The sequence below is a fragment of the Amia ocellicauda genome, chromosome 4 (genome assembly GCF_036373705.1).
Source record: "Amia ocellicauda isolate fAmiCal2 chromosome 4, fAmiCal2.hap1, whole genome shotgun sequence".
Lineage (NCBI taxonomy): Eukaryota > Metazoa > Chordata > Actinopteri > Amiiformes > Amiidae > Amia > Amia ocellicauda.
The window spans coordinates 26,747,568-26,771,210 of record NC_089853.1 but is presented as its reverse complement, the minus strand read 5'-3'; the positions used below and the strand labels follow the sequence as shown (position 1 = coordinate 26,771,210).

The 23,643-nt window shown below is 37.9% G+C and overlaps 2 protein-coding genes across 10 annotated transcripts in view; one reads left to right on the top strand and one right to left on the bottom strand.

Moving 5' to 3' along the window:
- peak1 (pseudopodium-enriched atypical kinase 1) overlaps window positions 1–19,896 on the top strand; it is a 123,411-nt gene extending 103,515 nt beyond the window's left edge. For all 9 annotated transcript variants that reach the window (XM_066701682.1, XM_066701677.1, XM_066701683.1 and 6 more), the window contains 3 exons: window positions 4,494–4,702; window positions 11,509–12,272; window positions 14,321–19,896. In XM_066701682.1, coding sequence (XP_066557779.1) covers window positions 4,494–4,702; window positions 11,509–12,272; window positions 14,321–15,562 — 2,215 coding nt within the window. In that variant the 3' untranslated portion in view covers window positions 15,563–19,896. The remainder of the gene's footprint in view (window positions 1–4,493; window positions 4,703–11,508; window positions 12,273–14,320) is intronic.
- A 3,078-nt stretch (window positions 19,897–22,974) lies between these two features.
- LOC136748880 (serine-rich adhesin for platelets) overlaps window positions 22,975–23,643 on the bottom strand; it is a 16,902-nt gene continuing 16,233 nt past the window's right edge. Inside the window, exon 16 of the mRNA XM_066702906.1 lies at window positions 22,975–23,133. Within this exon, the coding sequence (XP_066559003.1) occupies window positions 23,104–23,133 (30 nt within the window). The 3' untranslated portion in view covers window positions 22,975–23,103. The remainder of the gene's footprint in view (window positions 23,134–23,643) is intronic.

Genomic DNA, 23,643 nt, shown 5'->3' with positions numbered 1-23,643 from the left:
TTTTAGGGATTGACCAGGATCTGGTTTTATTAGGAGACTACCACAAGTTGCTGGTTTGATGATACCGAAAGGTGTTCCACTCGGATCTTTTTTTGTACTTGTCACACCATAGATATGCTGGAAAACCTTTAACCAAACGTTTTCCAGTAAGCCTAATTGGTTTGTCTATGTTAGAAATGGGCTGAAATCCCACAGATGAGGTTTGTTGGTGACATCCATGTATCTTGGTTTATCTACAGTAAGATCAAGGAGATGCTCTTTGTTTATTGACCCTTCTCCTGTTTAGCTAGTACTAGATATGGTTCCACAATAGGCAGTCTTTCAAGCTCTGGTGTTCATTAATTTTAGTGCAGTCTCTGTTTGGGACCACACATCTGCAATCTTGCAAGCTGTAAGCCAAAGCCCTTCCACCCAGCCCATTACCTCCGACAGTTGAGCACACTTCTTAATCTATATATCTACTACACCACACTGCCTCCTTCGTAGTACCTTCGCTCTGACGATAAACCAGTACTCTCCAGGTCTTACTGCTGTCATTCAATATGAATATTCATTATTACTATTGATCCCATTGTCCTTGCTTTTCCAGCTGTCTGCAAACAGACCTGTGCTGCTTTAGATATATTTTTAATGGTTCAGTAAAATGCATATTATAAAGGCAATGCTTTGTGGGACCTTACTTTTTGATCGGATTAGGCAGAGATAGGGTTAATTATAGGTGCCTCTCCCCAGCTCTGAGAGCTCCTGGTTGGCTGCTTTTTTCAACAAGCCCTGCAGGTACGTCAGACAGGTGAGCAATCTCCAAGTGCAGCACACAACTGCAGGGCAGGGAGAGATCTCGGTCACAGCTCTGGATTCTGAGCGTGCCTGGAGCCTTCACCTCCCAGCCATGCTCACTTGATTGGAGCATATCTACCACAAGGCAGCTGTAATGGGGAACTGTGTGAGCCAGTACAGTGGGTAAGCTGGGACTGCATCCTGCTCGCTTTTCCTTATTTCTGGCCTTGTCTTGTTGTATTAAAGGGGAGTTGGCTATTTACAGTGCCAGTGTGTTTGCACAACAGTTATGCTTTAGAAAGCTTTGAACGCTGTTGGAGATATTTGAACAAGTTGGTTCCTGACACTGAAATTCAATCATAGAGTTTAGTAAGTTTTCAGGCTCCACTTGGTTGTTTTTTAACGGGAACTTTTACATGATGATGATGATGATGATGATGATGATGATTATGGTTAAACATTATTTGATACAGATAATATAGGAAATAAAAGAGGGGACATATACAGGTAATTAGTAACAAAAACTAAATGTGTCAATTGATTATATCCACTAATATCCAATGTTTGTAAGATATTTTATTCAATCAGGACCACATTATGTTCCCTGGATCTTTACTTTCATTATTTTTTCATGTTTGTTTTTACACTATTTCCATGGTTGCATATTGACACATTTCAGATTTAGATTGATTTTTACTTATATCTGTTTTCTCATGTTACTTACCAATGGTTAAACAAAATCTTAACATTTAAACTTCTTTAAATCTTTAAATTGTGTCTTGGACAACATATATATCAACTGGAACACCAACATATGTGCTGTGAGGTAGGCTACAATCAATTGAATTGGAGTGCATTATCACCATTTAGTATCCTACAAACCTATTCCCTGCAGCTAATTATTAATGAGCTTTGCGCAAACTTCTGAAAAACAGTTCTGTGTCACTTGTGGGGAGTGTCACTTCCTATGCTTGTGAGAATTCGACCCAACCAGGAAGACAACAGCTCTGTCTGAAGTAGAATGTAGAGCAGGTGTCTTACAGGAAAAAAGTGATATTATCTACAGTCAAATTAACAACTGCATTGTGATAGTCAGCTGTTTTTGGTTTTGTTTTGATTTGTTTTGTGTTGCAGAGAAAAGGTCATTAACTTGTAGAAGGTTTATTTTCAAGCACATAGTGTATTACTTGCCATTTAAAATCAAGGTTAGGATACCTATGGAAAAGACAGCTGCATTGAACAAGGAGTTCCTATGATACTGTTATCTGTAAACTGGTTTAATCCAGATTAGGCAACGCCTTGTGAAAGTGGAGTCTTAAGCAAATTTAGCTGTCTGGCTGCTTTCCTGTGAGGGTATAATGCTTCCCATAAACATATGTGCAGTATTGTACAAAATGTATTTGCTTCATCTTTACTCTTTCTGTGGTTCTTAGTATTGAGAACTCACAAAACAAATCCAAAAACAATCGTAGAAAATACCAATAAAAGGGCTCCCAGCAGCACAGCACACTCAGAATGAGTGTTGGCACAATTCACCTGTGTAAGGTCTTGTGTTTTAAAGTAAATTTGCCACAATATTGAAATATACATTGTGATTTATTAACATGCAGAATGAACTGAGAAGACCAGACTTATCCATAATAGATTAGAACGTATTTGCCATGCAGTACATTTTCACATAGTGTAAAATCACATTTATGCCTCATTTAAAGATATTTTTAAATGAGTGCTCCTGGAGAATTACCTGCTTTTACATGTTTTAATCTGGGAACAGTGCCAATACATATCCAGCTTCCCAAAGGACCTCATCTTCTCTAATGTAATTCCTTCCTTTAGTAGTACTCACTCTTTGCCTTTGTCTCGTATTAATTAGTACAGCAAGTTTGTTGGCAGACAGCAATGTAAATATTGCTTCGGCACTCCAAGTTATTACAGTGGTAACTAACACACAAAAAAGATATTTATTGTATGCTGCCTTTTCCTCACTTTAACCTTCTTAGGCTGTTTTAACATGAACAGAGTTTGTGAAAATCAATAGTTGTAGAATTGCATTTGAATTTACACAGCCAAAATGCACAAAGAACACCTCAAATATTCCATATAGAGTAGAGATGTACACCTCAATTTTTTTCCAGTACAGTAAAGGAATCAATGAAACCATAAATCCATACTCACTTTGTCAGAAATCGTGTTACATTATGCCAGCTAATTTAGATTTGGCCTTTGATTTCGGTGTCTGATAGAAGCCTTCTGGACATGTTGGGTGTCATTGAGTTAATAAGTTATTAAATTGTAGCAGCCAGCATGTCTTATTTTATCACTCAGGCAATTGCTAATATGTTATCCATGAAAACTCATCGCATTGAAAATAGGGGGATTTTTGTAAAACAAATATGACTCCCTGGCAGTGAATGACAGGATGTATTTGATTAGGTTTAGCTTTTAGAATTTATTTACACAGAGTTTTATTAAACAGATTAAGGGGATTCGAGAAAAATACGTATTTATTGTAACCACTGGAACCATATACAGCTCTGGGAAAATGTGTAGGGTTGGCAGTGTCTTCCTGTTCCATTTCCAATACATTTTCACATAGTGTAGACATGTAGTCCTGGACCGTAGTATTGTTGTCTGTCCATACAATCTGTATTAGGTTTACTGGAGTGTTTTTACAGGGGTCCTTTGTGGATAGTCCCCATATGCTCAATGATGCTGATGCCTGCTGATTGGCCAATTCAATTGTACAGTCAGAAATTAAGGCAAACTCAGGCAGTCTCAGGGCCTGTTTACTCTTTTATTTTTTTTTCTAAATAAAATCAGTTATATAGAACCAAATATTTTTTGTTTGTTTAATCACACACACACACACAAACACACAAACAAACAAGATACAAAGACAGCAATTCTGTCTCAGTTTCATGGCAGTGACAGCTTGCTTATATTAGCTAAGCTAGTAACTATAGTCAAGATTTCATGCATAGCATCAATAAAACACCTCAAGGGGAATGCACAAATCCTTTTTGTGTATAATGTGTTGAACCTTTGTTATTAATCACCATACATGTTTTTTTCAAATGAAATGTCCTACAATTTTAATTTGTTCATTAAAAAATAAGCATAACTAGACAAATATGTATACGCTTTGAGGCAGAGAAGCGGTAGGATGTTTCTCATTTCAGTCTAAAAAATATTTAATCTGAAGTATGAAATATAAACATAAAAATCTCACACCAGGCTCTATAATTAGTTTTAATAAATCTCATGGGCTGTTATGGGTGAGTACCATTAGTGTGAAGCTTTATTTTTCAATGCTATAAAATTGCTGAAACAGTCCCTTACATGAAAACTTTATTGTTATGGGTTTTTGCATTTTGTACAGAAGTGTGTAAAAGGAACACAATTACTTGTTTAGTATTATAAAAAAAACTATATGTCTCTTCCTTTGACGACTGCAGTCAACTTTATACGACATAAAATTCAAAATACTCTATATGTTGACTTCGAAGCACTGTGCTCATCTGACTTCAGACAACAAGATGTATTTTCTCTGAAGATGTTTGTTTCAGCGTGGCCTACATTTATAATAACTTGGGTAATATTACACAACACATAACATTTGCAGATAACAATTCCCAAATAGCACAATGGATTTTTTTCCCCACTAAACATGTACCAGCAGTTGCAGGTCATAACATTGCAATGCCCATGTTTTACAGCCATGTGCCAGGAGAGGGAAGTGGGAGTGAGATGCCGGCTGCCACCCCACTCCCTACCAAGCTTGAGTTGCCCCCAAGAGACGAGCCAGTGAGCACTGCCTTTACACCGCCCTCTGTCAGTGAGGGCACAGGGAGCCTGGAGGAGCGGGACGAAGAGGGCAGTGACTCGCCTGCTTCTAGCACCTGCAGCGCCACCTACAGCAACCTGGGTAAGAGCAGCACCCTGCCAACCGTGGTTTAGAGCAAATCTGACAGTTTGAGATTATGCACTGTAACCTTTTGTTAATATTAGCATGTATAAACAGATATGCATTTATCAATAAATGGTCATACAGTTACAAAGTTTGATAATGCACCAGCCCCTCCACCCTCATTTTTATACCAGTTGGATGTTTGGTTTTTAAAGGTTTTTTAAACTGCTGTTTCAGTTCATGCTTTCATATCCAATCAATGCAGAATTTTCACTAAATAATTTGCACTTTAGCAGCATTATACATTTAAAGCTGAATAATAGATCTGTCTCATCTCAAAGTTGATTAGTCAAAACTGATTAAATGTTAGAGTAAATGTTGGGTTACCATTTATGTGATGGATCAAAGATGATTAATCAAGTAAATGGTAACCCAACATTTACTAGTTCAGTGAGGAAAACAAAAGCTGTCTTTGTCAGATTCAGTTTGTAAAACATAAATGTGTATTCAGTATAATAGAATTATGTTTCGTCTTTTGTGTCAGTACATCGCGTCTTTTTGAAAGATGAAAGCTCTTTCATGGAAAGTATTAAGTGATTCACTGCAGCTCCGTGCTGTGCGTGAAACTTATAATGTTTTATTGATTTTAAGGAATCAAGAGGAAATGTGATCACTTACTTTTTGAATGTACATGTAAGGAAAAACTAAAAATGAGCCAAGAGGTCTAAGAGGTGTTAATCTTTCATTTATTCTCATGAGTATAGCCTACCTTTCTTATTTCTTCGACCATTTCTACTATTTGAATTGGAGAGAGAGAGAATCTGGTGCTTTTTCCTGCTTTTGCCAAAGGTAGTCCAAGCAAGGTATTCTTTTCCACTGGATTGGCCAGGATATAGGAGAATTAATAATAATATTTCACTAAAACCATTAAGGTACTTGGAAAGATTAAAATCGATGTACATGATATATTAAGTAACCACCCAATTTTTCATGATTGACCTAATGAATTCCTATGGAGTTGTGTGAGTTTATTAATTGAATTAAATTTGCCTGTATAACTTCAAATGAAGTCAACATTAATCACTGGAACAAATTAAACACTGACTGGAATATATGTATACTGAGTTAAGTTCTTTACAGGCATATTTTAATTCCAGCTTCTGCCATCTATTTAATTTATTTTCAAAACACTGTACTTGTAAACTTTGGATTGGATTAATGTAAGGCTGTTCTGCTGGGTATCCATTTTTTTCTGTATCCTTTTACCATGATTTTCACTGCTTCTGATTTGCATTCCCTCCTCATTAGTTTAAGAGTAATGTTTTGTCTTGTTTTGTGGCTACTGGTTGGGACATCGCCTTTCTGTGTTTTTGTTATGTGCAAGATAACATACTCTGACACAGTATCCTCAGGCTGGAACAGTTTGTGGGCCTCATTTGTCCTGCAGGCAAGCTATGGGCAAACTGCCTATCTAATTAATTTATTACAGAAAGTAAGGCATTTGAAAAATGTAAAATATAGGCCTATAGCTTAATTTTCCTGTTTAAATCTATTTTTTCAAATGGACTAATATTTACCATTATAACACAAATATGAAAGGTTAATCAAAATTATTATCTGGAAGTTTACCAGGGAAGCAAATTGCTATGGCATCTAGATTTTATGAACGCAGTATGGCGTCGCATTGATAAGATTCCCAACATATTTTTTTCCCATAGGCAATCTTTGAAGCAAGTGTTTGCTTAAGTTCTTTGCTTACATAACAGGTATTTGAGAATAATCACCTACTGGATCTGTAAGATTGAAGAAGGGAATGTGTAGAACATATGAATCTTTCTATGAGAAAAGTAGTCCCGTCCTTTATTTAAGAGTTTATTGTAAATTTGAATTATTTAATTATTGTTCTTGTTTGTTTCTTCATAGTCATTCTTACACGTGGAAAGCATTTTGAGATTTTATGCCCAGAGAAACTTTATTTATGAAGTTTAACTGTAGAAATTGCATCTGATTTGCAGGTTGCTGATCCCTCAGTTTCCTAGGTCATCTGAGGATTAAATTGAAGGTGTATTATTTACAACGAATTTGCTTATCAACGGTTCGCTTTCAGTCCATGTGTTGTCATGCAAATGACTGTGTGTTTGTTGGGGGTGGGGAGAGAATCCAGGACTCTATTAAAACACTTTTACCAATTAACGTAACTATTATGTAGAGGATTGTTGATGTTAGGCAGTTGTATTCATTTCTACAAGAACATGGATTTTGTGTTTTTCACTTGGTGCCTTCCGCTGGGTGCAATAGCTCATAATCTTCACTGGCTTTCTAGAAACTTCAACTTCTGGGTTACTGGAGGTGTAAGAAAAATTAGGTTTTGGTTGGTACTGTAATTGTCTCCACCCTCTTCAGGGTTAAACTCCCATTGGTTTGCCATTTCTGGCTATGCGTCTTTGAAGTGAAAACGCATCGATTCCTTCCCCCCAGAGCTGTTGGTAGCGAAGCGCAGAGCCTCACTCTAAAGGAATGCAGAAGTACTAGTGCAGGGCATCTTGCCTGTGTGCAAATGTCGCAGCAAAAAATCCAGTAGAAAGAAATAAAATGCTGCTGGTTCATTCTGCTCTATCCCTGAAAAACTGGAAGAAGTAACATCAAAGGTAGGAGCTGACTCTCTCTCACTCTGTATTTTTTCCACATTCATCTCCTTGGTGTTGGTTTATTTGAGGTTTGAGGCTGCCGGTCTGAGCTCTCTATGCAGACACCACTGCATAACATGTTAGATACTGTTGCAGTCGAGGAATAACCACAATTTACCTGTCAGCCCCCTGGTGCACTTTGAGAAAGTGCTCTCTCTCCCTGCTTGTTAGAATGTTTTTTTTTTTATATATATATATATATATATATATATATATATATATATATATATATATATATATATATATATATAAAGAGAATGTATTTCAGTTTTGTTTATTACATTGCACTCTCAGTGATAGTGATAGTAGCCTTCCTGTGATTGAAGCAAGGTAAATGTAAAGTATTTATAACATTAACCAATTGCTGCTTTCTGAAATCCATCCTAGTACACATAGCTAGAACAGTGGATTTACACCTTTACCTTGACTGTTGGCTATTATTATTGACAGTATAACCTTTTTGTGTAAGAAGAAAAATATGAAGTCAAATAAAATAATCATGTAAGCAGCATTACATTGTTTGCTTATCTCTCTAACATTTATGATTGATACCTTTTAATGGTTATTGTATTTGATTGAAGGCTTTTTTAGTAAACCAATCTGCTTGGATTAATATCAAGCAATTATCTTTATAAAGAAAACAACAGACTTCTGAAAGTTGTAACATATGCTGGCAAATATTTCAGTGTCATTAGAATTTCAGCAGTGGGAAGCTGGGCATTTGTTTACAGTGGTACACATCTTTGCCATCTCACTGGAGGTTCTTTCAGAAAACCATTTGTGCTGAAATACATTGTCATGATGACAGAAAAACCATCTGAGTGGAGTCCATTTCAAATTCTCACACACAATGTATAAGGAGTTATGCATTATGCAACTGAATCATGAAAATGCACAGAGGAAACACACAAGTCCTTTAAGCACAGTTTCTGTTCCTCCACCACTGAGTGTAAGGATAACCAGAAACCTATTTCATGCTAGCATTCCATGTGTTGAGCTGCTTAATAGCTTGGTTCTGGTGCAAATTGCAGAAGCACTTTGCATCAGACATGGCTCAAAGGGGATGTGTGCATGAGTCAAGGGGAAGGTTTGGTTATTCTTGTTTTTGGTATGCATCATTGATGTCCATTCTCCTTTCTCTTCTTACACTTGGTAATAAGGGTCACTGGCACAATGTTGTTTACAACTCGGACCTTGGCCCAACCAGTATACATAAACCAAAAAATGTATTTAAACTGAAATATGCCTTAATTTCAAACAGTCTCATAATGTCAAATGATAAAGTAACATATTAAATAAAATAAAAAAATCTTCAAACTGAAAAAACTGTTAGACAACAAATTCTGCCACAGCTGTCTTACCATATTACATAACTAGTTTGCTTGACAGAATGTGAACACAGCTGTGTGAAGACTCTGAACTTGCTGTGTATCCACAGCAGAAATATTTTAACAAAATATGTTGCATGATGTGAATACATATTGGAGAATGAAGACTAACCTTTACCTAAGAGCTCAGTTTTCTGTAGGGAGTTTTCCACTGAGTCATTAGGTACATTGCAAGAGAACCTGATTTAAAATGCTAAATTTGTCCTTATTGTAACAATATAGGTTCTTGATTTATTACACTAAAATCATATTTACATGTATATGCAAATGTCGCCAGATAAATATTTTTTATTTTAATTTAATGGTTTTCCTTATATTTTTCCTGTGAGGTTGTTTTACATTAAAGCGTTTATGACTTTGCTACCTCTTGTTAACTTTTGTTTTTGTCCTGTTTTGTCAAGTATGGTTTGGACCACTTTTTGTTAGTCTTCATCTAGTTTTCGGTCCTGGCTCTAGTGATTAAATGTATTATGTTCTACTATGTAATGTCTACATTTTTCAGTTTTGAAGCAGAAGGATTATACTTCTGTGATATAGTACACCTGCTGTGAATAAACAAATCATTAAAATATATGTGGGTGTATTGGGTGCATCATGTTTTTTGTTTTCTTATGCACAGCAGGTCACAAAGAAATGTGATGCCTCCATAATTTCTACTGACCACAGTAATCCTTACCCCCCCCCCCCCCCCCCCCGGAATTAGAATTAAAGCAATAAAACAACAACAAAGTGCAATATGTGTGTAGGATCAAAGCCACCTTTTAATAGAACGCGCTTTTTGCTTTTTTAGATGTTCGGCATCTTGCATTTTCTCCTTAATTAGCATCAGCTAAGGAACAAATTCTCTCTTATTTAAACAAAAGAAAGTTCCTTCCCAAAGTAATCCCCCCCAGGTTTACAAAGCAAGCTATATGGATTGTGTTTTTGTTGTCGGAGCTTATTGTTGTGACATTAGGGAAACTACAATAGGACAGAAGAGAATACAACTCCAAAGAATAATACCAAAGAGAAAATAGAGGCCATTAAAATCTATTTTTATTCACTTATTTTTGGATGATTTCCACTATTTGAAAATATTATTTCACATATTTTATTTAAAGAGCTTTTAGCTTCAATAGGAAGTCATATTAAACAACTGCTGATAAGTTTATTGAGCATAGCACAAGTTGAATTGATCAAAATGGCGATGGAAAGAAATCAGTTAATTCATGTTATTTTATTTCTGTTTCATGACAGGAATATCTTAAAGCAAAGCACTTAATTTAAAGGAGCACAAAATAATACAAGCTCAGCTAAAGTATAGATTAGGTTTAATTTTAAATTACAGACAGATAAATCTCCAAAAGGTTTAGTAATTTATTGAAACTGTAATACAAATGTGTGTATTCTATGTCTAAAAACTTTTCAACGTTTCAAACCTTTTGATAATTGCTCCCTTACTTACTTACTTACTAATTAATAGGAGCAAATTCTTTAAATTTGATGTACTGACCTGTTTTCAGGTGGGGTTCGAGAGATCAACAGGAGACATATCAAAAGTAGCCACACATAACGAGCCATGTGATTTTCCTTTGAGGATTTGTATGTGTATGTATATGTGTGTATATATATAAAAAAAAATCCATCAGGAAAACTAGAATATCATTAGTGAAAGAGAAATAAGAATTTAAAGGTCTCCTGTTTAATTACTTCATTGTGAAATACTCAATCAGAGATTTTATAATCTGATACGGTTTGATTCCAGTGCTGCGTTTTTAATGACGTAAATATAATGCCTAAACTCCCTTTTCTCTGTTCTATATATAATTGTCTGTGTACATAAATAGAGTAAATCACTCTCCTGGTCTCATTTGAAGTTTCACACTACAGAAATCCATTCTGCACAGTGAGTAGTGTTTGTACTACTAAATATACTGCTCCTTATCCACACAGTAAAGCTTCCTAAATGTGTACAGTAATTTTGTGTTTTGGCAAAATCGCTGTATTACCAGAGCAAATTTACTATATCAATGTCCGCTTTTAAAAATTACACATTAAGTCTTTATGGATTCATTAGTATCAGGCTGTTTGACTGTTTGTTAACTTCTTTGTACTTTTATCTTCTGTGTCCAAAAGCTCTTTTGTCCTGAAGCCACAAAAGAAAAGGAACTGCATCATTTAAATACCTTTAATTCATTCTCTATATCCAATGGAAGAAAAGGCTTCTAGAAACGAATCTTCTCACTTAATTATTGTAGAGTAGTAGTACAAGAATAAACAATGCATATAATAAACTGTACTGTGCAAAGGTTAACCATTCATGAAAGCTGATAACAGTTTATCTGTCAGATGACAGACATTTATCAAAGTGTATTAATGTTGTTGGGCAACAATTCTCAAATCCCAAGTTTTTGTTTTAACCGGTGGTGCAAGAAAAATGTCGATCAGTGAAAATTAAGTAATTTCCTCCACATTTGTTTAAGAAATTATTATTATTTTTTAATATAAAGATGAGAAAATCAAGCCAAACATCAACCTATCAGTTATATGTTTCTATATCATTGTGTAAGAGATTTATTATAATCAGCAGTTTATATAATATGGGCAGTGTGGCATTGCTGTCAGGGCTCTGGGCTTATAACTGGAGTATTGTGGGACCAGTACTGCTGTACTTTACTGTGACTGCTTCAGGGGAAAAAAATAAATAAAATAAAAAAAAATGTCTCCCCAGCCTTTTTGAGTTGCTCAATCTTCTCCTGTTGCATTTCAGGCCAGTCCCGGGCAAATATGATCCCACTGAAGCAACCCAGGAATCCAAAAGCCTCAGATGATACTCTGGCTTCAGCAGAACATGAAGGTTCAGACAACGGTTCCAAAGCAACACCCCCCCCACTGCCGAAGAAAACCATCACACGGGCCCAAACGGAGCCCTCTGCATTGGGTAAAGATGCTCCTTCCCTGAGACCCAAAGGGGAGGCTAAACCAGGGGGCACGAATCTGAGTGTGGCAAACCCCCTGTACGACCTGGACTCCACCTGGGAGACGGCAAGCCAGAGCTCCTCTCAGAGCTCCGATGCCCGGCTGCTAGACCAGGAATCTGGAGACTCGTTGGAGAGACCAGCTGTTGGAAAGGGGAGGCCGGCCAACAGCCTGTCCTGTCTGACTTCATCCAACACCACTGCTACAGGCCGGGACCGGAGAGGCTGCCGCAGTGCGGAGTCTCTGGCTGTCCGGGGCAGGATGACAGGCAGGGGAGGAGTGTCCAAACCCCAGAGACAGGCACTGTACAAGGGCATGGAGAACTGGGAGGAGGTGGTGGGCCGCATTCGGGGGCTGCACACAGACACACTGCGCAAGCTGGCCAGCAAGTGTGAGGACCGCTTCATGGCAGGACAGAAGGACCAGCTGCGCTTTGGCACAGACAGCTGGTCAGATTTTCGTCTGACTACTGGCAAGCCATGTTGCGAGGCAGGTGATGCTGTGTACTACACGGCCTCCTATGCCAAGGACCCCCTTGTCAACTATGCTATCAAGGTGAGTACTGCCCAGTTCTATTTATCAGTTTGCTTATTTAAATGGGTTTTACAATACATGTGAAAAGCATTTGGTTTTAAGTGTTGGTCTCTACTCATTAAGGAGAGTATGCATAGATCTATGCAGTCATTACTTTTTCATGCTTTTCTCAAATGCAAAATTCACTGATGCAGTACATTTGTGTATTAAGTTAGGTATAACATTTCCAAACAAAGAAACATTCAACATACATTTTTCTGACTTTTAACCAAAAGTAGTACAAATAATGTCTTACTCATTTTCAGTTCAGTAGTGGTCTGAAAGACTGTTCTCTCAGGCATTGGGTTAATTTTCTAATGCCAGCGAAAAACTTACATTATTTACAAACCCACATCTGAAATCCAGAAAACACAGCTTAGCAGCACATCAAAGCCTATATATTCTAGTTACATCAGTGAAGAAAGCTCTTTGTTTTCTCTTTGAGTTAAACGTAAGGAGATCAACTCATTATGTCTTTCAGACCTTATAATTAAAATTTGTACTGTGGTTTGATAGAATACATTTTCTATTTTTCATTGGGAAGATCTATAGAAATATTATCACACCTGGAAGCCAGCTGTCAGCTTTCCTTTGTTTTATTATGTTATCTATAACAAAAACATTGATAATGTACAAAACCTGCCAAGTTAGAGACAGAGAAGCAGGCCAAGTTTGCCCCACAGGTAAATAGCAGCAGCAATACATCATGCATTACACTCACCTAGATAATGTACATGAAAGTACTTTACTTTCTCAGTTTAAAGGTCCACACACACAGTTCTACCACAAGCAAATACAAATCAGAAATGCATGGTATGAGTTGTTCCAAAAGGAATAGATTGTTTGTGATATTTTTAATAAGGAATAAAACAAGATGTTTTTCCAACCCCCCCCCCCCCCACCCTGTGTCGCAGCAGAGCAGGTGCAATTAGAGAGTCTGTAGACAGAAGCAGGAGCCCATCTGCATTTATTTGCTAAGAATATGTTCAAGCACTAAGTATTCTGGCTAATTTTAGCTTAGTCTGTTATATCAGTAATTCAGATTCACCAAGATCACGGCAGAAATGTGTGTAATTATTACTCTTTTTTAAAAGATGCCTCTTCAGCTTCAAGATGAATTCATCATTTTAAGTATTTGGCAAATATTTATCAGGTTGTATATTTCCGCTAAACAGACTCTATATTCTAAATTATGTTGCAGTGTTATTCCTTTCAGTAGGCAGTTAAATACATCATTAGTAATTGTGGATGTAGAAAAATTAAAATATACTCCAAAGGTTCTAATAAGCATTAGACCTGCAACTTTGTCCAATTTATGAGTAAAATAATGTACATTAAAAATGGTCTCCCTCACAGTCTTGAGAAGTTAAGTGTCTATTACTGTGGTAGAGCATGCAATGCAATGCAATGCAATGCTGCCAATTAGGGTGGCCGTTTGAGAGATGCCAAATATGTATTTCATGCAAAAATGGAATTGACTAAATGAAAAGAAAGAAGTGTCAGAAATCACAAGTAGAACTTTATCTTGAGGGATTTGATAAGCATGACTGGAAACGTTTTGTTAGTATTGTACCTCTTACATGTATAGGTTTTCCTAAGAAAAGCAGCTATTCTGTATGAGATGTTAACTGAAGTTATTACTGCTCTCTCCTTCAGTCCACTCAGGTATTCAAACTAAAAATGGCATGGGATTGTCATTCAATATTTCATAAGCAGTGACAATCAATCAGTACATTTACTCAGTACTTAAAAACATACAAGTTCTGTATTTCAAGCTGAATATCACAGAATCCAACCTCAGAGGAAACTCTTTGTTTAGTGCCATGTTTACGCACCACAAAACTAATGCCAGAAATTAAAACAAATCTGTTAACAAACCTGGCAGTCCTATGCTTATTTGAAGATAAGCCAACAAATCAAAAAATTGTTAATATAAGAATCTGTGTTTTCTTTATGTCCATAGATCTCTTTATATGCCTAGTTTCCTCTGTGCACAGCTGGGATCTCATAATTTACCTTCTCACTTACAGATCTGCAAAAGCAAAGTCAAGGAGACGCAGCAGCAGTTTTTCCACAGTCTGGCTGTGAGACAGAGCCTGGCTGTACAATTCAACATCCAGCAGGACTGTGGCCACTTCCTGGCTGATGTGCCAGTCCGTCTCCTGCCCTGGGAAGACCCTAGCACTCCTGAGGAAGAGGAGGAGGAGGAGGATGAAAAAGAAGCAGAGGAGCAGGGCACAAAGATCAAAAAGAAGATCGAAAAACCAACAGAGCCCAAGAATCCAAGCCACAGTTCAAAAGCCACAGGACACCCAGGTGGCACTGGGACCTGTGGAAAACTGCGCAGCCGTGTAGTTGTGATCACCCGGGAGGTGCCCTACCAAACCGTGGCAGACTTTGTGAGGGAGGGGGTGTCACGGCACGAGAGGAACCCAGACCTCTACGAACGTCAGGTTTGTCTCCTCCTGCTGCAGCTCTGCTCGGGCCTCGAGCACATGAAGCCCTACCATGTGACTCACTGTGATCTGCGGCTGGAGAACCTGCTCCTAGTGCAGTGCCAACCAGGAAACCCCTGGAACTTGGATGTGCTGGAGCCCAATAACAACAGCAGCAGTGGAGTTGGCATGGTCACTTCTGCTGCCAACTCAGCCTGCCCTGCCCGGCTTATAATCAGCAACTTCTCCCAAGCCAAGCAGAAGAGCCAGCTGGTGGACCCTGAGGTCTTGAAGGATCAGTGCAGGCTGGCTCCAGAGATCATCACGGCAACACAGTACAAGAAGTGTGATGAGTTCCAGACAGGGATTCTCATCTACGAAATGCTTCACCAGCCGAATCCCTTCGAGGAGACCCCCGAGCTGAAGGAGAAAGAGTACACCCGGGCAGACTTGCCTCCGCTACCCTCCCGTTCCTTGTACTCCCAGGGCCTACAGCAGCTGGCCAGCTTACTGCTCAATGCCAACCCCTCTGAGCGCATACAGATCACAGATGCACGGGCCTGCCTGCAGTGTCTGTTGTGGGGTCCGAGAGAGGACCTCTTCCAGTCTCTGAGTGCCAGTCCTGGGCCGGGCCACAGAGAGGCAACCTTACAGAATTGGCTGGACCTCAAACGGACACTGATGATGATAAAGTTTGCAGAGCGTTCACTAGATGCTGGCTGTGGTGTGAGCCTGGAGGACTGGCTGTGTTGTCAGTACCTGGCCTTCGCCACCACAGACTCTCTGAGTCGTGTTGTCAAGATCCTGCAGCAGCAAAAGCAGCAGCAACATCACTGAACTCAGTCACTTGTTCCCTGCCTTCACACTCCTGCTGCCCACCTCACACAATGACCATGCAAATCAAACAAACTTCTAGACATAGTAGGACATTTTGCAGTGGACCCAAGTGATTTTACTTTTACCAATGGTCTAAGCCACCAAAATTATTTTTTCCTTCATAAAAATGGGAAAACTGTCTGGAAAAACATCACCCACCACATTTCTTCATCTCTCTTTCAATGCATAGCTTTTTGGGCTGTATTGAAAAAGTAAGAGTAATTCCCTAGTATTACTTAGTTTCCTTAACCAATGAAAAATACATTTGCTAAATGATACTTCACAGAAGTCTCAAACCCAGATCCTAGACAGCGACAGAGTCTCTGGGGTTTCAGTTACTTAACTGGTGTAATTATTTGATTCATTGGACAAATTAATGCTTCTCTCCAGACCTCAAAATGATTATTTAGGTACAGTTAAAATCAAGTGCATTTACTTCTGGAGATCTTGAAAATATATTCAATGTCCAATTGAGGAAATAATTAGCCCAATTAAGTAATTAAGATCTTAGTTCAGAACAGAAAGAAGATGACTCTGCAGCTCTCAGGGAACCACATACTTCGATTTAAACTTGAAAAAGAAAAGGGGGGTTGTACAACACAACTAAAATGTGCAGTCCATTAGCCTGCATGAATACAGCCCTCACTCTATTGCGCTGTTTTTGGTTTACCATTAGTTTTTCTCTTCATTATTTCTCTGGTATTGTGGCATGAACAATCTTGCCTTTTCAGGCCATTGTATTTCACTTTACAAAGCTTAACTAGTTCCAGAATCCTCCATCTATTCAACACCTATGTTTAAAGAAAAAACATAATACAAGCAAAGCTGTAACTTCATATGAAAGCTTTCATTTAAATGGGGAACTTGGGGAATGGGAAATGGTTATGGCTTAATCCATATTATCATAAATGTCTAAATTGGGAGGGCAGCGCACATAATCTCACTAATAGTTTCCCCATTCTTCCCCAGTGTTCAGTTTGTCCTTGGGCTTGGCATGAGCTGAGCTGTTCTGACCAGAAATGTCCTCTCAAGCAGATTCAAGTAATAGGCTATGCATTTGAAGATTTCTATTCAGAATGTCTAGAGCTCAAAACATTTTCTTTAAAAAAGCTGCATAAATCGATATGTTTTCTGAAAGGAAATAAATGCACACCGGTGAAGAAATACGATCAGCTGAATGAATGTACAATGGTTCCTGCATGTAATCTGTCTCGGTAGGCTGGACAAATTATTGAAATCTTAAAAAGTATGAATTAGATTCAAGAAGAATTATGCCACAAGCGTGTCACCGTTTAATTATTTTAATTGAGTCTGGTTAAGATGCTGAGACATCAGAAAGGATTTTGACCTGTCTATAGTGAACCATAGTGTTTATTAAGGTTACGTTATGCACATCTTAAACGTACCGATCTGTGGTTCGGTATTAAAATAATCATAATAACCTAATGATGGATGTAGAACTTTTATCATCACTTTGTTTAAAGTAAAGTAATCTTTACTTGCCTGCCCATAATTATATTTTTAATATATATTGTTAATATATCAATTTGTTCTTACCAGACCAGCATTCATACATTTTCTATTAATGCAGGATTAACTTAATTATTTCATCATCCTTGTTTAACTCTTCTCTAGAATAGGAAGAGATTGATAAATAACCAAAGATCACCTTTATTTTCAAGCTGAATTATCACTATAATTACTGAAAAATGAAATCTGGTTGTTTGACCCTCAAATTTTTTCTTTCTCCTGATTTTAAAGTGGCAATCAACAGACATCAGGTAAACAAGAGTTTTAATTAGCATTGAAAAACTGAAGTGCCCTTATTATAATAGTATACACAAACAATAAAGCCACAAGGCAGTAAAGCCTTTCTCAAATACTACGCATCAATCTTTCCTCTAAATTAAATCAAGAGAATTGCCTTATATGAATTGCTATGACAATGGTTTGCATGCTGTGGGCCTAGATCTCCTTTTAGGTTTGGAAATTTGATTTGGTGGTATCAGATTACCGACAGAGTTTGGAAGTTTTGATTGAAAGCAGGTGTCTATTTTGGGTCAGAACAGCTCCTCCGTCTGATGCTCGTACCAATGAGTGAGTGGGGATGGGGTACAACTCCTCCTAATTTGGATACATGTGCAATTATTGTAAATGTTTTAACTTTGTAAATGACAGTATTGATCTTGTATGTACTTTATATTACTATATGCAACTTTGGTGTTTTCTTTTCCCCTCCTTCCTTTTGGCACATATTGACATGTAATGCCACGCACATGCCTCTCATTTGAGGAGGATAAGTGGGGCCAGGGTCACTTTCGAGAAAACCGCAGGAAGGTGTCTGTTTAATGCAGCGAGGTGTCAGGATGAATATACACAGATAATGGCCACTTAGGACATGTGTTTCAGGGACTGCCTGGTTTTGATTTCTTCTATCTTTAGGTGGTTTGGACTGAGGAAGTTGGCACAGCTAGTAAAACCACTCCTCAACGGAGTTCGTAACCAAGCCTTTTGGACATAAAGCTTGGAATTTGTTGCTGCTCGGCAAAAACAAACAAAAAGGTATTTCAGAAACTAGATTTGCCGTTTTTCCTTTGTTGGTCAGGATAGAATACATTACAGTTCTATTATGAATATGCAAGATCTTGGGTTAATTGACTTTGTTTGTATTCGAGCATAAGGTACCCAGAAAGCACATAAGCAATTAGCTTTCTGTTAGCCGTTCCATCACTCACCTCATTGATTGTAATGAGATTATTGACTATTTTAAAACACAAATGTGTTGTAACCACTAGATCTGATGGCCTTGGGTTACTAGATGTGTACCACTGTCTTGTCACCCCTTACCACTCAGCCGCACCTCCTACAACTAGTGTTACTTACTGCAGCCAGCCACTTAAGGCCACACCAATCCTCCAGACTTGTAGTTCATCCTGTAAGTTTTCTAAACTGCTTTCTTAACTAGAGGCTTCTAGTGCACAAAGGGTGTTTACCCACCCAAGAGCAAATCAATACTCTGTGAATGTCTGCATTTCTCCAAACATTAGGAAGTTATTGTGTCTTATTTGGTAATATTTAACACTTAGTGTTTTGGCTATATTATATTTTGTTTTAGAGAAAAAGAAAGAAACAGAAAGTGAGCAGAATGTGCTACAGATTGCCAACCGCTGCAAAATGATGATGCTGGATAGGACACATGCGGTGATAAAAGGCTACTAGTAACAGCCAGGGTTGTCCATGGACTCCTCCTGCATGCAGATCTATCAGACTGAGCTTTTCATCTCAGTGTGTCCTCACAAGGCTGAGCTGCAACTGGCTGGTATGAGATGGACTGAATTTGGTCAGGAATGTGCTCGAAATAAGCAGAACTTTTGTCAATTTTAAAATGTAAAATATATGGGTTATCATGTGGTGATAGTCTTGAAAACAAGTAGCTACCATTCACACCCAGCCTCACTTAGTTCTCTTGTACTTGATTTAATCTTTTCTAATAATACATTTCAAATTCAGGTCTATGGGTGAGTCTAAAAATGAGGTCCTGGGCTACTGCTGTTACTACTATATCTGAGGAGTCACACATGTGTGGAATGCACTGGGGCTGTCCATTGTTGGAGAGTCAATATTTGAAGGTATGATAATACATATACAGTATATATCACTAGTACCAGATGTACAAGACTGCCTAAAAGGCAGGGAAGACCACATTAGTGCCATTTCTAAACAAGCTTTGCTGTTTGTATTTTAAAGCTGTGAGCTAATATGGGAGAGCTCTTAGCCAGAAAAAAAACCTTTGGGATACAAAAATGCATCAGATTTTCTTTTTTTCTATTTCTTCTTTTGAACATGTCACATTTGATGCTTTATATTTGAGCGCTCAGTACATAGACAGTGAGCTTTGTACATGAGCTTTTCAGCACCTTGGGGAGAGAAGTTTTGCACATAAGAATCTGTACAGTATTTTTTTTCCCACCTCCATTATAACAGGAAAAAGGTCAACAACTACTGATTAGGAATTTGGCTGGGGAGTCTACTAGTAAAACTAACAGTTCTCCATCTGTTATTCACTAGTTTGTCAATGTGCAATGTGTCAAGGTGCATAACTGTTGTTGACCACGACCCAGAAGGAGCTATAAGACTGAAGTGTGCTTCTTTGGGGTTTACATTATAACAGACCCACAACATGGAGAAGAGCTCTCATAGCTTATGTATATCTTTTGGCGTGTTGCCACTAATTGTTGGTCAAGTTAACCAATGTTAATGAAACAATAAATATATGTTTTTATAAAAAATAAAAATACTGACTATCTCTTGCATTTTTCATTTATAAAATAAAACAAGATAACACTTCACTCTGACTAAAGTGAAGGATATTTTTTATCTGACAGTAGTCTGAGTCCCTCCAGTGGCTGTGCTGAAGACTCACAGTCATTATCATTGCAGGGAGGGACAGGGTGGCTCTGTTTTTAGATTTTGCAACAAATTAATATAAGGGGTAAAGATATAACCAGTGTGTCCTCTAATGTTTGTGTATTAAGTCATGCTTTTGAAATATACACATTTTATTTTAAGTCCTAAAAATAAGGCATTATTTGGCTAGTTATGTCTCACATAAAAGGACTTGAACTGATCCCATAATCCACAGCAAAATATCTAATGTACTAAAACACCTATATGTTTGGCAGAAATGTTCCAAAAACAAATTGTGAATTACATGAATACAATTTTATACTATTAAACCCTGTAGTCTCTGTCTCGCTATCTGCAGTATTTTTATATAAAAAAAAAATGACCATGTCTTTCCAATGTACTTAATTACACAAGATATAGAGAGTTAAACAATCAAGTGATCACTGTAGATCAAAGGGGCTGTTTCCCCCGATCATGGGAGTCCTACTGGTTAGGTGCTCTGCGATTCACCCTTCCCTGGCTTCTGGGAGGTGTAGTGTTGGCCTGCTGTACAAGCTGTGCTCCTCCTAGCACCAGGATACAAAACTAAAATGTCCTTGTAGATTAAAGATAACCACCAAAAAAAAAGTGATACAGATGTGGGACTGCTGTGCTCTGTGGCAGGAACAACTTTCAGTAAATGCATGAAGATGTGCAGGCAGCCACTATAGTTAACCACCACTAAGATGTTCCTGCTGGGGTGGAAGATTATGACAGAGCAAACCAAGCCCAGTCACTTCTCATCCCAGAAGTTGTGCACCATCTGGCTGCTGCATGCTGCCCACCAAAAAGCAGTCCTGCTGGGGAGCCCAAATGGCACACAGCTTGGCAGCATGCTCATTTCTGCAGGAATATACACCAATCAGCCATAACATTATGACCACTGACAGGTGAAGTGAATAACACTGATAATCTCATTATCATGGCACCTGTTAGTGGGTGGGATATATCAGGCAGCAAGTGAACATTTTGTCCTCAAAGTTGATGTGTTAGAAGCAGGAAAAATGGGCAAGCGTAAGGATCTGAGCGACTTTGACAAGGGCCAAATTGTGATGGCTAGACGACTGGGTCAGAGCATCTCCAAAACTGCAGCTCTTGTAGGGTGTTCCCGGTCTGCAGTGGTCAGTACCTATCAAAAGTGGTCCAAGGGGCAAGGTGTGGGATGTGGAAACCAGATGGCTTCCTTTGATATACTGGGAGAGGTCCGGTCCCATGGTCATCTTTAACAACTGTTAATCAATAACCCTGATGTGACCTCTCCAACCTTAAAATAAGCCACAGAAACCTTGAAGCAAATGCTGGGAGTGACTTCTGCAGCATCAGCACTCCTAAAAACTTGCTAACATTTGCTTGCTTGACAATTAATACAATTGGCTCTGTAGACATATTAGTATTTCAAACATTAATATAAAACATTATACAGTTTACACAAAACATTAATACCAGCTCATCATATACATACACATTTAAATATACAGCAAGAGACCACTGCAATTTTTCCTTAAATCAGCATCTCTACATGTATGGCAGCCATTCCATTCCAGTGTCTGTTGAATTCCAACACAGGCACACCTCATTCTACTGAATGAGCTACTGATTAGGTGATCACCTGAACCAAATCTTATTTAACGAGGAAAAGTATAAAAACCACTGCTGTGTTCATCACTATCCTCTTGCAATAGGATCAGCTGGGTGGCAAAAACAGTGCTAGTAGTACCTCAAAAGTAAATGGAATCAAAAAATAACTATTGACCATGCCAAAAGAGTTGAAAAGGAAAGTTTTGAGTGAGGAAAAGAAGGGTTCAATTCTGGCTTTACTGGCAGAGGGATGAGTGTCAGGTTGCTTCCATCCTTAAAATTTCAAAGACAGCAGTTCATAAGAACATGGTCAAGCAGCAGACATTGGGGACAACAAAGCTACAGACCGACAGAGGGTAAAAACTACTCTCCACTGACCGGGATGACCGCCAACTCAATCGAATGTCACTCAACAACTTGCTTCCTCCTGCTCTGGCAATGTTCCCCAACTCTGAGGATTGGTTTTTCCAGCAGGACAATGTTCCATGCTACACAGCCAGGTCAAATCAAGGTGTGGATGGAGGACCACCAGATCAAGACCTGGTCATGATCAGCCCAATCTTCAGTCCTGAACTCCATTGAAAGCCTCTGGAATGTGATCAAGATGACGATGGATGGTCACAAACCATCAAACAAAGCCGAGCTGCTTGCATTTTTGGACCAGGAGTGGCATAAAGTCACCCAACATCAATGTGAAAGACTGATGGAGAGCATGTCAAGACGCATGAAAGCTGCGATTGAAAATCAGGGTTATTCCACCAAATATTGATTTCTGAATATTTAAACAATACTAATGTTTTAACTTAGGAATATGAACTTATTTTCTTTGCATTATTTGAGGTCTGACAACACTGCACCTTTGTTATTTTGACCAGTTGCAATTTTCTGCAAATAGATGCTCTAAATTACCATTTTTATATGGAATGTGGGAGAAATGTCAGTAGTTTATAGAATAAAACAAGTGTTCATTTTACCCAAACACATACCTATAAAAAGTAAAACCAGAGAAACTGATCATTTTGCAGTGGTGCTTTTTCCACAGCTGTATAGATCATTCTATATAGATATACAAATTAAAAATTACCAAGATGACCACACATAATGGGAAGATGAGAAGGGAGGTCTTTCTATAGCAGTACATCACAAGATATTTCCACTTGGATTTGATCTACATCATCTCTGTTCCAAGTGTAGTGGGTAATATCAGAATTAAACCAAATAAAAGAGGCACTTAAACCACTATGTAATACAGTAAAATATGTAGACCCCTGAAAGCTATTAAATACATAAATAACTAAATTTTACAAAAGATCAGGATTTTTATTGTTTAAAAAAAACATACAAAAGTGTGAATTTCATTTTTTATAAAATACAATAAGGGAGAAAACATCTTATTAAAATAATTTAATTTATAAATGTATAGTAGAAACCATATCAGAGGCTAGATCAGCTTCCATCACTCCCAGGGTAAATGTTTCTTAAAGTGGTCTCATGTTTTTCATTCTTACCTATAAAGAAATGGGAGGGGAGCGGAAAAGCAGATTTAGCTTGTTACAAATTCAACTGACAGCTTGCATATTGTACTTGGAGAAAATACATACAACAGCACAGCATCCCACCTAACCCTAACCTGGAAAATACACCAAAATAACTGGGGGAAATTGGGGGAGGCCTCCATCTAGCAAAGGATGATCTGCAATTACAAAACTGGCCTTCAATCCATTTTTTGTAAGGAAAGGTTTATACATTATATATATATATATATATATATAATATATAATAATGTGTATATGTGTGTGTGTGTGTGTGTGTATATTTTAATTTTAATGGTAGGTGTATTTTAACAGTGAGAGACAGAATAACAAAAATATCCAGAAAAATGCATTTCAAAAAAGTTATAAATTGATTTGCATGTTAATGAGGGAAATAAGTATTTGATCCCCTATCAATCAGCAAGATTTCTGGCTCCCAGGTGTCTTTTATACAGGTAACGAGCTGAGATTAGGAGCACTCTCTTA